Genomic DNA, 18214 nt, shown 5'->3' on the forward strand with positions numbered 1-18214 from the left:
GAGGTCAGTACGAACGAGTCAGAGGTAACAGCAGGTATCCGCCATGTCAATGTTTCAATCTCTTTCGGCTAATGTCAGACATGCGCACCGAACACTCTCTCCGCCCCATATTGACAAGACACGCCCCTTTCTGCTCATTGGCTACACGTTTGTTTTGTTAGTCGGCCCGACTCAGTTTTCTGAAGCATTTCTCAAACATCGTGCACCGCACCTTTAAAGGCAAGTTGTCTTATCCACATAAAGTGTGTTGTGCAAACAGTGCGAGACAAAAGACAGCACAGACAGACACGACAGGACAAATACACAAAATAACGCCAACCGGTGTGTATTCAGTATATTACACAGTACAATTAAATGTACTGAAATGTTGTGTTCAAAACAGCAGTTCAGTTCAGCGCTTTACTCTGTTCTACACACTTCTCACTACACATGTTCTCTAGAGTTCTTTGCAAACATCAAATGTGAACAGCTCAACTTATGTTCCTAATTTCCCCGTGTCCTTCAGAAAGAAAACAGAGCCTTCATTTTTATCCACAGTGACCACAAGCGATGTCGAAAGAGGAAACCCGGCAGAGATACGAGCACCAGTCATCCTTCACCTCACAGACAGCAGGGCAGGACAGACCACAGCTCGAAAGACATAACTCAGAAGAAATGCCGAGCGTGTCTCGCGTCTCAGAGCTTGTAGCACATCTCGCTAGATGCTAACTGGCGGAAAGGTTCTGTGCGATCTCTGAGGAGAAGGGATTTATGATGTGTGCAGCTGTGTTAGTGGACTGTACCGCTGCACTGGAATGTGCTGTCTGGGTTTTACAGTGTCACAGGGGGATGAGCTCAGTGATCAGCAGAGCTTAAAGCTTGGAATAATAATAATAATAGTAATAAAAAGTAATAATAATTGTCGACTGTCCAGTTTGGGCCCAGCGTAGCCTTCGGATACCTGGAATCCGACGTGATCTTCCATGTAAAGATTATTTAGCCTTCCTGGGTTTTATTTTTTCTGTGTAAACTCTACACACTTCTGTGCATGAACATATCATCAGTGATCATCTCTTTCCCACTTGAACCGAATGTGCATGATTTTACACACTGGATGATTGGATATTAGACATAAAGAGCAGGTGTACATGTGTTCCTATTAAAGTGGCCGTACACCTGGGTGTTTTTATTTATTTACTTACCTGCTGACTTATTGGAGCTGTTTAAAGGCTAAAACGGCGTCATTTTAATATTAGTTGATACTTTAAAAAGGTTTTTTTGCCACATGCTGTTAATAGCAGGTCTGTGTTTCACGTGCGGATGTGAAAGAAAAAAAAAAAAGAAGTAATGCGGTTTGGCACGCGCTCGGTATTGCTGAAACCGGAGCGTTCGCTCTGTGCCGCTGTACACGTGCAACTTGTCTGTGTTGCGCGAGCCTCCGGTAGCCGCTCAGTAGCCATCCGGGATCTGCGTGTGCGCGCGCGTGTGCGAGAGAGAGAGAGAGAGAGAGAGAGAGAGAGATCAGTGAGACAGAGAGAGAGAGAGAGAGAGAGAGAGAGAGACAGAGAGAGAGAGAGAGAGAGAGACAGAGAGAGAGAGAGAGAGAGAGAGAGAGAGAGAGAGAGAGAGAGATCAGTGAGAGAGAGAGAGAGAGAGATCAGTGAGAGAGAGAGAGAGAGAGAGAGATCAGTGAGAGAGAGAGAGAGAGAGAGAGAGAGAGAGATCAGTGAGAGAGAGAGAGAGAGAGAGAGAGATCAGAGAGAGAGAGAGAGAGAGAGAGAGATCAGTGAGAGAGAGAGAGAGAGAGAGAGAGAGATCAGTGAGAGAGAGAGAGAGAGAGAGAGAGAGAGATATCAGTGAGAGAGAGAGAGAGATCAGTGAGAGAGAGAGAGACAGATTGACACACAGAGAGAGAGAGAGAGAGAGAGAGAGAGATCAGTGAGAGAGAGAGAGAGACAGATTGAGACACAGAGAAAGAGAGAGAGAGAGAAGGGAGGGTGAAGGGAGGGAGGTTCAGGCAGAACAACATACAGTGCGCACCACCGGAATCACCATAAGGATTTCCGAGCTGATGGAACACGAGCCGGAGTAAGTGATGCTCTGATAAATCTGTAGTACAAACTTATTAGTGATCAGTGTTTGTGTTTGTGTGTTTTACATCTGCACTTTATAGTTAGCTCTTTAAGATCACTGTGCAGCTGCAGCTCTTCTCTTTTATTATACTTTATTTTGGGCTTTGTTTATATTTTTTGAAAAAAAATCTATCTATCTATCTATCTATCTATCTATCTATCTATCTATCTATCTATCTATCTATCTATCTATCTGTGTATCTATCTATCTATCTATCTATCTATCTATCTATCTATCTATCTATCTATCTATCTGCCTGTCTATCTATCTGCCTGTCTATCTATCTATCTATCTATCTATCTATCTATCTATCTATCTATCTATCTATCTATCTGTGTATCTATCTATCTATCTATCTATCTATCTATCTATCTATCTATCTATCTATCTATCTATCTATCTATCTGTCTGTCTATCTGTCTATCTATCTATCTATCTATCTATCTATCTATCTATCTATCCATCTATGTATATGTATATACACATACATACACATATATACATATTTACACACACACACACACACACACACACACACACACACACACACACACACACACACACACACACACACACACACACATCTGCACCATTAGACTAAACTCCCACTCTAACTCCTCAGGAAGAGAATTTGGGACTTGTCCATGGACCCACACCCACACACTAACTTCTGAGCTTGATGCAAACGGACCTCTAGGACGATGAGTGCGCTGGTGTTCAGCAAACTGGACGAGCGTCTGAGTTTCGAGGAGAGCGGAAAAGCCGTAGAAAGGAAGAGCCTGAGTTATCTAGAAGTGCTCAACGGACAGCATGCGGATTCTCTGACCAAGAGGATGGACGGAGCTCTGCAGCACCGGAGACAGAGGTATGAGCCGTCTGTATCTCAGCACAGGTTTAAAGTGGAGACTAGTAGTAAATAAATAAATAACATCCAGTCTCATGTGGATCGTACAAATCATACAGACAGGAACTAAACAGAAACATCTACACATACTGTATGTACTGTACCATTTGAGATCTGTGAAGCACCAAATACAACATATACAGTATGAATCTATAAGTAGATTGTGACTGAAGTTAATCCCAGTGCATGTGGATGTGTGTCTGTCCGTATTGAATGCTTAGTAATGCTTTAAATGGCTTTACATGTTCAATAGAAATGATGTTTAACCATGTAAACATGGCCGAAGCACTGACTGAGGGGTCAGGAGATGATCCTTTCATTAAATTGTTGCTCTCAGTTTGTTGTTTTGTGAGTACAGTGTCATCACTGTGAAGTGTGTGTGTGTGTGTGTGTGTGTGTGTGGAGTGAACAGCTTTTACTCCACACACACACACACACACACACACACACACTTCACAGTGATCACACTGTGAAGTGTGTGTGTGTGTGGAGTGAACAGCTTTTACTCCACACACACACACACACACACACACATACACACACACACACACACACACACACACTTCACAGTGATGACACAGCCGAAGCACTGACTGAGGGGTCAGGAGATGATCCTTTCATTAAATTGTTGCTCTCAGTTTGTTGTTTTGTGAGTACAGTGTCATCACTGTGAAGTGTGTGTATGTGTGTGTGTGTGTGTGTGTGTGAAGTGAACAGCTTTTACTCCACACACACACACACACACACACACACACACACACACACACACACACCTCACAGTGATGACACTGTGAGGTGTGTGTGTGTGTGTGTGTGTGTGTGTGTGTGTGGAGTGAACAGCTTTTACTCCACACTGACATCTGCTGCTTAAACTAACTTCCCACGAAGCTGCTTAAAATGAGTCGAATCAAACGAAGCCAGTCATTAAATCCAGGATTTCCTTTACGTTAAGTTTCGATTTTTTCCGTGTTTTCAGAATCGTTTGATATTTAAAGTCAGATTTGTATTTTGTCGTGTTGTTCACACAGGACCGTTATTTATTTAGTCGTGGTGGGAATCTGAGAACTGAGTATTTGGAGGTCTGTTCTTTTTATAAGTTATACAACAAGCTGTGATATAAACAACACTTTATTGTCATGTTGCTGACTTTATTGTTTCATTTGACTTCATCATGGTGGGAAGGATGGATTTAAGGACGAAAGATTCTTCTTTAATGAAGAATGGCATCGTTACCTGTTGTGTACATCCAGTTGGAAAAAATATAACAATCAAATAAACAACTCTGTGTAATGAAAACTGTTGAGCTCCGCCCCTTTAAAGGTGGGGTCTCTGTTGTTTGAGAAATGCTTCAGAAAACTGCGTCGGGCCGCCAAACAAAACAAAAACAAAACTAACGTGTAGCCAATGAGCAGAAAGGGGTGTGTCTTGTCAATATGGGCAGAGAGAGTGTTCAGTGCGCATGAGTGACATTAGCAGAAAGCGGTTTTAACATTGACATGGAGGATAAAAACATTTCACGGTACAACACACAGTACTACAAAAACACATTAGTATTACCATAGTATTGCTCATTGAGTTCATTTATTGATAAAAATATCCCCTCGGTCAGCTGCCCCAACAGGTTCCGCCATAATACTTGTCTGGTGAATGTGTGGGCGGAGCTATCAAAACAGGGATGGGACACATTTGGGTTGGGGCGTGTTTGTTCTGGTGATTTCAAATGTCAACATTGGCTTTCAAACCACGGAGACCCCACCTTTAATCTCCCTGTTCTGAGCTCAAAGTCAGATTTAAACTCCATCCGTGCCTCTTGTTCTAAAACTCGCTTTCTATTTCACTGTAGTGACTGAAAAATATGGTTTACAATAAAGATTTAATAATAATCCAGGATTTTCATTGGTTAAACCCGAGCTGTAGCGACAGCAGAGCGTCGGCTTATCTATTAAATCAGCCGTCAATGAAAGGAGAGAAAATATGAACACAGTTTGAATAATCTGAGAAGAGAAAATCATGACCTCTGTTTAGCATCGTGTGGCTTCATTACACTAAAGTGCAAATAAAAGTTGTGAAAAATGTGTTGGCTTTTCCAGGCCTGTGCTATTTCAGTCATTTCCCAAGTGTAGAGCTTTTACATTTCAGGACTCGGTGAAATCAACTCGCAATTAAATAATTATCCTGTAAAAGCTTGGAAAAGTAAACTAACCAGAAATGTCTTGACTCAGGATGCAGAAGTTAGTGGAAACTAAGATCTCTCTCTCTCACACACACACACACACACACACATTCACTGTCGCTGTTTTTTTTTTTCTCCGTGATGAGTGGAGGGAAGGTGCGGCACAAGCGTCAGGCTCTTCAGGACATGGCCAGGCCTCTGAAACAGTGGCTGTACAAACACAGGGACAACCCGTATCCAACCAAAACCGAGAAGATCCTGCTCGCCCTCGGCTCCCACATGACCCTGGTTCAGGTGAGCCTCAGAGATGGCGCTTACATATGAGCGCAGTCATTTTGAACTGAATCGGATCTTTCCTAAGTCTAAGATACAAAGCACATATAAGGAATATCCGATACGATTTAATGACACGATTAGACCGATTTGAACTCTACGGTAAACTCTTCTTGTTTATCCTGATCGTTATATAAGGAACCGAACCTCTTGCATTGCAGGTATCAAACTGGTTCGCTAACGCACGCCGCAGACTGAAGAACACTGTGCGACAACCCGACCTGAGCTGGGCGCTACGCATCAAACTCTACAACAAATACGTTCAGGGCAACGCGGAGAGGCTCAGCATCAGCAGCGACGACTCTGATTCTGACGGTAAGAAAAAAAAAAACAATAGCAGGAGGTTTATGGGTCCAAAGCTCCGTAATTCACATCTGGACAAATCATCTGTTTATTAGGTAGACTAAGAGCTCAGGTTGTTGCACAGCCCTGTATTTTGGTGGCCTGGAGTCTGACTAGCTTAAAAAGTGGTAGCTAGCATAAAGCAAGAATGTTGCTAGTTAGCTTTATGACTTCTGTAGGATCGTGTCTTATCTGTTCACATTAAATATTAGGGATTTATCAAAATTCTAACGTCTACACGTCTGCCGGGGTCTTTAGTTCATGCAGCAGGTTGGATTTAGCAGAACGAGCTAATGAGCAGCTGTAGCTACTCCGACGATGTGATTCATAACACTGCAAAGTGCATTAAGGGTAATCGTAGTATCGCGTTATAAAAATATAGTGTAAGTTATTTGTTGATCTCACTTGTTTACTGAAGAATTAATTGATCCATTTAGTCCAATAACCTGCTTGTCCTGGAGACCTCGCTTCTGATTTGTCCAACCACGTCATGGGAGATATGACAAATATATCAGAGCTTCATCACACATCTGGATCTTATGTTGCATACTTAATAAAAAGTCAATATTAGATGTAAGAAATGTTACTTTGAAGCCATAAAAATTCTTGGTTTTGATTGGCGGGAAGGTGTGAAGTTTGTTTCATTGTGTAATCAGGCAACGGTTTTGGAAAGGCTTAAATCCAGGACCTTCCTCCAGAGCGTTCTTTGGTTTGTCCATGTTGAACATTAGAACAGTCTTCAGGAACTTAACGTTCCAAGGAACCTTTCAAGAATCCGATTTCCCATGTCGAAAATGTACACCATGTGTATATATGTGTATAAAGATAAAAAAAATCCCAAGAATTTACTTCTGTACCAAATCTGAACAGTTTAAATACCCATGATTCATCGTTCCTGTATATTCTATTAGCTATAATCCGCTCACAGACACGATCTCTTCTTGATCCAGACGGTGAGAACGCTCTCCAGATGCAGCCCAGCGAATCCGAGTCCAGTCAGCCCACGCACAAGAGCGTGATCCAGGAGAGCCGAGGCCTCGATTACGTCTCCCCGCCGAAGTACAAGAACAGTCTGCTGAACCGCTACCTCAACGACTCCCTGCGGCACGTCATGGCCTCCAACACCGACTCGCGCAAGAGGAACCACTCGGGATCCTTCAGCTCCAACGAGTACGACGACGAGCTCCTGTCGCCCTCGTCGTCTGAAACCGAGGCCAACTTCAGCTTCCGCACAGGTCAGAGCCGTTTACAGAAATCTGAAATGTTTTCTGCTTTTATATTAATTGCAAAAAAAAAAAAAAAACAACACCGTAGGATGTGCTGTTATGGCAAAACATGTAAACGTCGGGAGGTCGTGGCCTAATGGTTAGAGAGTCTGACTCCTAACCCTAAGGTTGTGGGTTCGAGTCTCGGGCCGGCCACGACTGAGGTGCCCTTGAGCAAGGCACCGACCCCCTCCAACTGCTCCCCGGGCGCCGCAGCATAAATGGCTGCCCACTGCTCCAGGTGTGTGTTCACGGTGTGTGTGTGTGTGTTCACTGCTGTGTGTGTGCACTTTGGATGGGTTAAACGCAGAGTACAAATTCTGAGTATGGGTCATCGTACTTAGCCGTACGTCACTTAGGTCGTCATGTTCAGAAGGAGTCTCTGGTGTCAGCACTTTGTAACAGTAAACTTTAGGTCTTCAGGACGCTCTTCCAAGCTGCGTTTTTGTCGTCTTAACATGAACAGAGGAAAAAAAAACCTAATTGCTGAGGTATAGTAATTGGAATAAAACCCTTTCCAACACGACTATCTTTACGATGACGTGTTACTTCACTACGCATTTGTCCCATCGTTGGACTTTATTCAGGTCGGAAACTTCTATTACTCGGTGGCGTCGGTAGCTTATAGAAACACCTGCTAACGTCTTGGGACGGAGAACGTTTCTGTCAGACCGCAATCGCGGGCTTTTAATTCATCACTTGCATAATTTCCACCACAGACCCCGTTTTTATTTTTTTTTAATCATGAATGTTCTATTGCTCTGTTGGTTTTGTCTCTTTGCCATCATGGAACAGTTCTGGACAATTAAGGAATGTTCCCCGTTTTGGAACTTGTAATTTAAGAAAGTTATTTGTGTGGCTTGCGTCAGAGCCAAACAAGGTATCCGACCGCAAAGCGTCGACGATTCGCATTTTTCTAACGAGGCGTAAGAGCGGCGGCGGATATCTCCCGGATCTTATCACGACTTACATGCAGAAAATTCACTGTTCAGCTGGAGATCAGCTTAGCGAGGTACGTGGCACAGGCATGAGGAGAATTCTTCCACAAGGTCAGCGTCGGTCAGCTTTCTGAATATAACCGAGACGTCTTGTGGTCGTGGGATTTACAGTGACGAAGCACAAACGGTCGTTTCGATGAAGACCAAGACAAACTTGCGTTCCAGATCCAAAGGTGGTGTAAAACGGAGTCTATGAGGCTGAAAGTCTACTGAATCCACATCCTAATAACCAGATCTTGTTCCTGATTCCCGAGCGCGACTTTTAGTAAATAAATTACCAAATCATTAGAATCCCGCTTGATGTAATCCTGCTATGACATTTCTTTCTGTGCTCTGCCTTATTTCTTTCTTCAGCTATACAGATCTATCAGTTTTACGGCCCCCGGTTTCGGTACTTTTCCACATACTGCAGCATCCGCCGCGCGCCAACACTGTTTTCAGTCAAACTGACAGGCCGCCCAGCGCAGCCCAGCGAAACAGAACAGAAAAATCCTATTATCCATCTGAAAGATCACATTCAACATATAGAACAAGCTGGAGAGAGAGAGAGAGAGAGAGAGAGAGAGAGAGAGAGAGAGCGAGATCCTGCTAAACAGTTTAGCGTGTCTCACTCTGGCAGTTTTGGAGAGCTGGCGCACGTCTGGACGTTGCCTCTAAACCCGCTGCAAAGTGAATGGAAACATTCTCATCAAAACCAGAGTGGAATTATAGAGAAACATCAGAGGCATAAAAAAAAAAAAAATCACTTCACGCTGTTTCCTCCTCGAAGATTCAGCGCTGCAGAGTGACGAGTCGCGCCACAGTCACACACGGACGCGTCTGCGGTAGTTCGCCTCACGTGTCATCAGCAGGGTCTTGACGTTACAGTATATACGGTTCATTCATTCATTCATTCGTTTTCTACCGCTTATCCGAACTACCTCGGGTCACGGGGAGCCTGTGCCTATCTCAGGCGTCATTGGGCATCAAGGCAGGATACACCCTGGACGGAGTGCCAACCCATCACAGGGCACACACACACTCTCATTCACTCACACACTCACACACTACGGACAATTTTCCAGAGATGCCAATCAACCTACCATGCATGTCTTTGGACCGGGGGAGGAAACTGGAGTACCCGGAGGAAACCCCCGAGGCACGGGGAGAACATGCACACTCCACACACACAAGGTGGAGGCGGGAATCGAACCCCCAACCCTGGAGGTGTGAGGCGAACGTGCTACCCACTAAGCCACCGTGTCCCCCAACATACGGTTCATCACTTATATAATTTTGTAGATATTTACAACAGAAAGCAAAGACTTCAGCTCTCAGGGGAAAAGTTTGACATGTTTACAGAAATGTTTATCATTGGCTGTCGATCTTTTTAGGATCAGGGTCAGTTAACTAACTAATAACTAGAATCAACTAGTTAAGATTAGATTTAAACTGCTCACAGCATAAAGGAGTCAGTAACCCAGACATCCAGGATTAGCAGGTATTATATTTAGGATATTAGATTAGAGTAAAGTCAATGATCTGATATGTTAAAAAAAAATAAAGTGCTCCTTGTTGAGGATAGAAAAAAAATCTATTACGCTGTGATTTAAAAAAAATAACAACAACAACAACAACAAATCTTCAGATGTGTTGGAGATCGAGAAAAAAACACCAAACGCCTTCATGTTGTTTTTTATATTTTTTTGGATTTTGTATAAATGCGATATTAATTGCAAACCTCATGTTTACAAGACCGTCAGCCGTCACGCTACATCCTGACGAAGGAAGAACCGGATCATTCGTGTTTGAGATGGTTTTTTAAATCCATCGCACAAACAACTAGAGATTGGGGACTCGAGTCATATGACTTGACTCGAGTCAGACTTAAGTCGCAAATTTGAGACTTGAGAGTTTCTTGTCGCAAATTTGAGACTTGAGACTTTGACTTGACATTCGTGACTTGAGACTTGACTCGGACTTGAGTTAAATGACTCGGAGATGGGGGAATCGACTTGACTCGAGTCAGACTTAAGTCGCAAATTTGAGACTTGAGACTTGCTTGATAAATATTAAAAAAGACTCGACTTGACTTTGACTTGACATTCGTGACTTGAGACTTGACTCGGACTTGAGTTAAATGACTCGGAGATGGGGGACTCGACTTGACTCGAGTCAGACTTAAGTCGCAAAATTTGAGACCTGAGACTTGCTTGACAAATATTAAAAAAAGACTCGACTTGACTTTAACTTGACATTCATGACTTGAGACTTACTTGTGACTTGCACACGTGTGACTTACTCCCTCCTCTGTTTCAGTACATTCTTGTTTTTTGGGGAAAGTCTTTGTTTTGTTCGTAGATCTCCGCATCTCTGATCTACACCTTGTTTTAATACCATCGTCAACACTTTCAACTCACATTCAGGCAAAAAGCAGCTGGAACTGAGCAGAGGAGCTGAAACTTTAACACAAAATGACATCAGAGCAGATTCTCCGAGCGCGACAGTCAATATTCTTACACCGTTACTGCGAGTTTGAAGCCGAATCTGACTCAGATCTGTTGGAGAATAACACAAAATGGTCGAAGGTTCGACTTCCCGCAGAGGCAACAGCAGGAGGCAATAAACCTCTTGACTTAAAGCAGTAGAGTGTGAAAACGTGGCACAGTCTTGCTTACGTGTGTGAATCGTGAGTCATCTACGTGTTTCAGTTGGACTTCCATCAGGTTTGTTCGGTCACCTGACGTCCACGAACACAACCTGACTCTGGCTTCCGGGACCCGTCTTTGATTACAGCGCCGCCTATTAAACGTTATCACGAGAGTATGCGATCAATCACGCTCAAACCGAAGAGTAGACTTCGACCGTCCTTAGAGCTTCAATCAAACCTCAGAAGCTGAAGAGAGAGCTGTTCGGTAGCGCGAAAGGAATTAGGGTCGAATGATTTATTAATGCTTTAAAGTAGCTTTTGGCGCAGGCGCTGTTTTAAGAAATCCGAGCTGGAGATGTTACAGGCGAAGGCGATTTGGAAAAAAAAATAATAAAAAAAGGAAAAAAAATCATGTGCACCAAAAGGTCGCAGTCCAATTTTCCCTCTCACGTCTCCCTCGTGAGACATTATTTTTCCTCCCTGATCTGGCTGCTTTCTGCGGAATAATGAAGCAGTTCCACTGTTACAAGATCAACTTAAGCAGATACTTTAGGAAAAGGCTTCAGGAACACCGGAGCAAATATGTTAGAAATGCGTCCGAGGGTTTAGTGATGCGATGCGTATGAAATGTTGAGCTCCACAGTCACGTACCAGAGATTCTCAGCTCCAGCCGTGGAGGTCTGATGTTCTGCAGGTTCTGCCTGGATGAAAAACGTCTCATCCGAATAACCGATTTTTCAAATCTACAATTTGTAGATTAGGTTATAAAACGTAAAGGACGGTACGACGTCTCGGTGAAACTGGAGTTTAATCTTTAAACGTTTAAAAGATTCCTCTTTTGGGACAAAAAAAAAAAACACTTAAAATGCTGGAAATTTCTGGCAGAAAGTTTTTTCAGTTTTTCAGGTTGGGAATGTTTGTCAGTAGATGACGACGTAGTAGACGATGCCCAAATCAGCCATAACATTAAAAGCACCTGTCTAAAATTCCAAAACAGCTCTGACCCGTTGAGAATTGGACTCGACCAGACCTCTGCTCTTTGGTATCTGGCACCAAGACACAAGCAGCAGATCCTTCCAGCGGCTCCCGGACGTCTAGCCATCACAATTTGTCAAAGTCTCTTAGATCTTTACGCTCGCCCATTTTTCCTGCTTCTGACAAATCAACTTCCAGAACCGACCCTTCACTAGGAGTATCATTTTCCCACCCTTTAGAGGTTTTAACGTTACGGCCGATGGGTGTAACTAAAGTTAAGGACACTTAGATGTTGGCTGCTCCTGCGTCGGACGTATCCAGGGCGTCAAGGAGCCGTGGACACTTCAGCTGGATCTTAGGACATAGAGTGGCGTTACCTTGGAAACCGTCCTCCTGGTTATCCTCTCAGGAAACGAGACGAGGGAAAGGACCTCAGGACGACGGAGAACTGATACGCAGATATCTGCTCCAGCTCGGCGGATAAACGCTACCTGTAACTCCTGTGTGAAACATCTGCAGGGATTCGGGAGTCCAGGTCCAGGTCGAGTTCTGCTGGATCCATTCGGAGGCGAAAGCTTTCTGTAACAAACGAGGCACCGTGGATCCGAGCGCAACTCGAGATTTATTAACGTGCACATCAATAAAAAAATCATTAAAAAAAATGAAATACTTTCAACAAAGTACCAAAACAGGTGTGTTGTTGCACCTCCAGCGTAGCCTTGAAATCCAACACGCTAACACAACACGCTAACACAACACGCTAACACAACACGCTAACACAACATGCTAACACAACATGCTAACACAACACGCTCACACAACACGCTAACACAACACGCTAACTTAACACGCTAACACAACACGCTAACACAACATGCTAACACAACATGCTAACACAACACGAGGAGCTGGAAATGAGAGTGTTGGGAAAAAATGACTCGCGATTTTAGAACATTGTTAATTGTTTTTTTTTTCCCCCTCAGTTCAGTGTTATGAGAAACACACACACTCATACACACACACACACACAGGGGAAAATAGCTTGAATGATGCAAATGAGCTGTGGAGCGGTGGAACAGAGTGCACGTCTCTGTTCCTGACACAGCACAGATATGCTTTTTCCATCTCCACACATAATTGCATTTGTTTTGGCGTGAGTGCCCGAGCCCGAGCGGTCTAAAGGCCCACGGCCGTTCGCCTGTAACTCTCCGCAGATGCAGCTTTTCCCGCCAGCACGCACATGCCTTTAGACATTTCGATTTACACGCAAGCAAAGCAAAGCAACAACGCCAGCATGAACTGAGGTCGACACGACGGCACGGGCAGCACGAGCGGGACAGACAATTCCTTCCTTCTGTGTTTGCATTACACTTTGCTTTCTGTGGTTTCGCTTGGAAGCTGTTTAATCTTGTTTTTTTTATATTTTTTTATTGCCAAGACAAAACATCGAGACTTCAGCCCAACGTGATGAGATTCAGCGTCCAAAATGTTTCCGATGTTGTTGAGGCAAGCGTCCCAGCGCTTAACGAGTGTCCAGATTCCTCCAGGATTAAAAAAAAAGCCGTATTTAATTCTAATTCTCATCTGTAGGTTTTCATTTCCTTTCCTTCTTAGATCACAGTGCTCTCGAGTCTGATTGGTCAGAGCAGAAAAGGCGTCAGTTAATCGTCTGTAACAGCAGCTTTGACGTTTACATTATCGTTTCTATAGTAACTGTTCACAGGAAGCTCTTTTGTGAGGAGAAAAGGGGGTCAGGGAAGGAGTCTCCAGTGTCGGTTGTTGTTGTTGTATCATCAACAGACGACAGGAACTCTGTTTGTAACCTAAATGATAACCAAACCTGGAACCTTGTTCCGCAACCATAAATGCAACTATAGATGGATTAAAAGTGTTGTAATATGCTGTATATAAACCAGAGGTGTTTGTAATGCTGTATATAAACCAGAGGTGTTTGTCTGTAATGCTGTATATAAACCAGAGGTGTTTGTCTGTAACGCTGTATATAAACCAGAGGTGTTTGTAATGCTGTATATAAACCAGAGGTGTTTGACTGTAATGCTGTATATAAACCAGAGGTGTTTGTAATGCTGTATATAAACCAGAGGTGTTTGTCTGTAATGCTGTATATAAACCAGAGGTGTTTGTCTGTAACGCTGTATATAAACCAGAGGTGTTTGTAATGCTGTATATAAACCAGAGGTGTTTGTAATGCTGTATATAAACCAGAGGTGTTTGTCTGTAACGCTGTATATAAACCAGAGGTGTTTGTCTGTAACGCTGTATATAAACCAGAGGTGTTTGACTGTAATGCTGTATATAAACCAGAGGTGTTTGTCTGTAACGCTGTATATAAACCAGAGGTGTTTGTCTGTAACGCTGTATATAAACCAGAGGTGTTTGTCTGTAACGCTGTATATAAACCAGAGGTGTTTGTCTGTAATGCTGTATATAAACCAGAGGTGTTTGACTGTAATGCTGTATATAAACCAGAGGTGTTTGACTGTAATGCTGTATATAAACCAGAGGTGTTTGACTGTAATGCTGTATATAAACCAGAGGTGTTTGTAATGCTGTATATAAACCAGAGGTGTTTAACTCTAATGCTGTATATAAACCAGAGGTGTTTTTACTGTAATGCTGTATATAAACCAGAGGTGTTTTTACTGTAACGCTGTATATAAACCAGAGGTGTTTGACTGTAATGCTGTATATAAACCAGAGGTGTTTGACTGTAATGCTGTATATAAACCAGAGGTGTTTGACTGTAACGCTGTATATAAACCAGAGCTGTTTGACTGTAATGCTGTATATAAACCAGAGGTGTTTGACTGTAACGCTGTATATAAACCAGAGGTGTTTGTAATGCTGTATATAAACCAGAGGTGTTTGACCGTAACGCTGTATATAAACCAGAGGTGTTTGTCTGTAATGCTGTATATAAACCAGAGGTGTTTGACTGTAATGCTGTATATAAACCAGAGGTGTTTGACCGTAACGCTGTATATAAACCAGAGGTGTTTGACCGTAACGCTGTATATAAACCAGAGGTGTTTGACTGTAACGCTGTATATAAACCAGAGGTGTTTGTAATGCTGTATATAAACCAGAGGTGTTTGTCTGTAACGCTGTATATAAACCAGAGGTGTTTGACCGTAAAGCTGTATATAAACCAGAGGTGTTTGACCGTAATGCTGTATATAAACCAGAGGTGTTTGACCGTAACGCTGTATATAAACCAGAGGTGTTTGAATGTAACGCTGTATATAAACCAGAGGTGTTTGACTGTAATGCTGTATATAAACCAGAGGTGTTTGTAATGCTGTATATAAACCAGAGGTGTTTGTAATGCTGTATATAAACCAGAGGTGTTTGTCTGTAATGCTGTATATAAACCAGAGGTGTTTGTCTGTAATGCTGTATATAAACCAGAGGTGTTTGACCGTAACGCTGTATATAAACCAGAGGTGTTTGACTGTAACGCTGTATATAAACCAGAGGTGTTTGACTGTAATGCTGTATATAAACCAGAGGTGTTTGTCTGTAATGCTGTATATAAACCAGAGGTGTTTGTCTGTAATGCTGTATATAAACCAGAGGTGTTTGACCGTAACGCTGTATATAAACCAGAGGTGTTTGACTGTAACGCTGTATATAAACCAGAGGTGTTTGACTGTAATGCTGTATATTATCCAGAGGTGTTTGACTGTAACACTGTATATAAACCAGAGGTGTTTGACTGTAACGCTGTATATAAACCAGAGGTGTTTGTAATGCTGTATATAAACCAGAGGTGTTTGACTGTAACGCTGTATATAAACCAGAGGTGTTTGTAATGCTGTATATAAACCAGAGGTGTTTGTAATGCTGTATATAAACCAGAGGTGTTTGTAATGCTGTATATAAACCAGAGGTGTTTGACTGTAATGCTGTATATAAACCAGAGGTGTTTGACTGTAATGCTGTATATAAACCAGAGGTGTTTGTCTGTAATGCTGTATATAAACCAGAGGTGTTTGACTGTAATGCTGTATATAAACCAGAGGTGTTTGACTGTAATGCTGTATATAAACCAGAGGTGTTTGTCTGTAATGCTGTATATAAACCAGAGGTGTTTGACTGTAATGCTGTATATAAACCAGAGGTGTTTGACTGTAATGCTGTATATAAACGAGAGGTGTTTGACTTTAAGGAATCACTGAACCCCTTTTTGTCTGTTTGTGTTTTTTTTTCTTCTTCTAGAATCCATGGACTGTGGCTCTCAGTTCCACGACAGGTACGTCGCTCTTTATACCCCCGAATTCTCCTCTAATCGAAATGCTTTCAAACCCGACACATCGCTAACCATCGCTAACCGACGCTCTCCTGTCAGGTGCAATCCCAAAGGAGGCGCACGAGTTAAAAGCGGGCCGTACTGGAGCGAGCTGCACGCCGCCATGGCGCTGACTAACCTGGCTCAGAGCGAGGAGGCCACCGCGCATGCTGGCACCACCAGCCGCATCATCCAGAAATCCTCACACATAGCGGAGATAAAAACTGTCAAAGTGCCCATCGCTCCTCCTCAGTAGTGCTCCGGAGGCCTGGGGCCGGACGCAGGCGGTCAGCATGAGACTTCTTCAAGACTTGAACGTGGATGTTAGTTTTGGAAACTAAAGATTTTTACAAAGACGTGATTTGGATATTTCACCGAAGTGCCTGATTATGACTAATGACATCCAGACTGTTCACCAAACACCAACAGGAAGAGACGTGTCACGGATGGAAGTTTGGTTTGGACAGTAAACGTCAACGAATCGCTGGCTTAAAATCATGTAACGACATCCACACGTTTTGTATTTTTCTTCAATATCATTTTCCTTCTGACAGGTTTCACAATCCTCAGTGGAAATGTAATATATTCATATCCATCTTTACCCTCATGTTTTCTAACTTAAGTGTAATGTTTACCGAGGCAGGATTATTGTCCAACGATTGTTGCTCCGCAGTTGTTTCTCCTTATTTTTTATGCTATAGGTTACAGCCATAACTAACGTGGCCTTGTGTATCTGATGACGGACGAGTCCTCGGGGGGAAACGACAGGCCGGGTCGGACCGGCTCGCCCCGTCACAGACTGCGATCGCTGATAATGAAAACCTTTTCTTGAACCCTGACTGACCCGTCTGTGAGTCTGTGAGTGATCAGCACTCTGCCCATCACCCAGCGTGACTCAGAGAGTCGTCACTCACAGATCGAGTCCTGACCAGATTTACCAGTTTCAAAACATTGTCTCAGAAACATTTCCCTCTTTCCAGCATTTTCCACTTTCAATAAAACCAGATGACTCGATTCTTTCAGTCTTTTATGTCAAAACCTTCTAAACGTCCGACGAGAACAACTGCTAGAATTTCATTCGTTACGTGACGCGAAGACAAATGCAAGAAAACACAGGTATTAAAATCAGAAGAATCAGAACTTCTGAAGAAGTTGTTTCTGTTTCTTGATTTTCAGCGATGATTTGAGATTTGATTGACAGGTTCGCCGATGAGGTCAGAACTCGTTAAGACGAATCGTAGCCGTAACTAACAATAACTCCGCTTTGATTATTTTCCTTTAAAAACACAACCTCCGAATGTTTTATTCCTCTCATAACAAAGAAGGTTCTTATCTCACAGACGCTGAAACGTTTACAGCTGCTCGTATCTAAAACCTCCTCAGATGTTAGTTAGAGGATTTGTCCGTAATGGATCCGCGATGTGCGTTTCAGTTATGCGTCTTGATAATATTAAATATTACGAGTCTAAGAAACTTCCCATCAAACGCTCTTTTTGACAGGAGATATGTTTGGGATCGTATCGTGTTACAGCTGTTTGATGTTTTTTTTTTTTTTTAATCTCTTTTTATCTAAAGCTCCATGATTTATGTAAGCGTTTCGTTGTCCAGCACCTGAGAGCATTTCAGCTACACCCTTTATATCAACAGCTTTAGTTTTGTTTTGTTTTTTTCTCTCCACAAATTGTCCTTGTTAAAAATTTCAGCAGTGGTTTGTGGTTTGGGAGGGAAAACATCTGGAAGCTGTACGATGGACCAAACATGATAAACATCGATGTTTAGAGCTGAAGAACCACACCTGACCGAGAGAAAGCTCACAAACACACACTTGTCATCACTGTAAACTCAAGTCTATATATTTTTAAACATGGACAAAGTTGATTTTTGCTGTCTGACTCGGTATAATGGAGCTGGAATGATATAATAAAGTGAAAGTGAAAGTCTCAGCTTTAATTTGACGGTACAGATTTAAAAATCGGCTGAAGCGAATATGTATATATAAATATATAAAACGTCTCTCATTTGTAAAGGACCCAAAGAAATAAACAACGACGGTGCGTTTGGGTCCGACCGGGAAGTCGTAATTACGACATCAGTTACGAGACGGAGGGAGGTGTACGTTCTCTTAATTCTCAAGAAAACCAATAATAAAGAACATGCATCAGGTGTGTATTACT

General features: G+C 42.7%; 1 protein-coding gene across 1 annotated transcript; it reads left to right on the forward strand.

The window, feature by feature from the left end:
* The first annotated feature begins 1987 nt into the window (after positions 1-1987).
* On the forward strand, positions 1988-17564 carry mkxb (mohawk homeobox b). Its single transcript, XM_060867839.1, has 7 exons — positions 1988-2067; positions 2735-2977; positions 5336-5483; positions 5684-5837; positions 6815-7099; positions 15971-16004; positions 16101-17564. The coding sequence occupies exons 2-7, from the start codon at positions 2814-2816 to the stop codon at positions 16294-16296; spliced, it is 981 nt and encodes a 326-aa protein (XP_060723822.1). The 5' UTR covers positions 1988-2067; positions 2735-2813; the 3' UTR covers positions 16297-17564.
* Positions 17565-18214: the final 650 nt, after the last annotated feature.

Source organism: Tachysurus vachellii, chromosome 1 (assembly GCF_030014155.1).
Source record: "Tachysurus vachellii isolate PV-2020 chromosome 1, HZAU_Pvac_v1, whole genome shotgun sequence".
Lineage (NCBI taxonomy): Eukaryota > Metazoa > Chordata > Actinopteri > Siluriformes > Bagridae > Tachysurus > Tachysurus vachellii.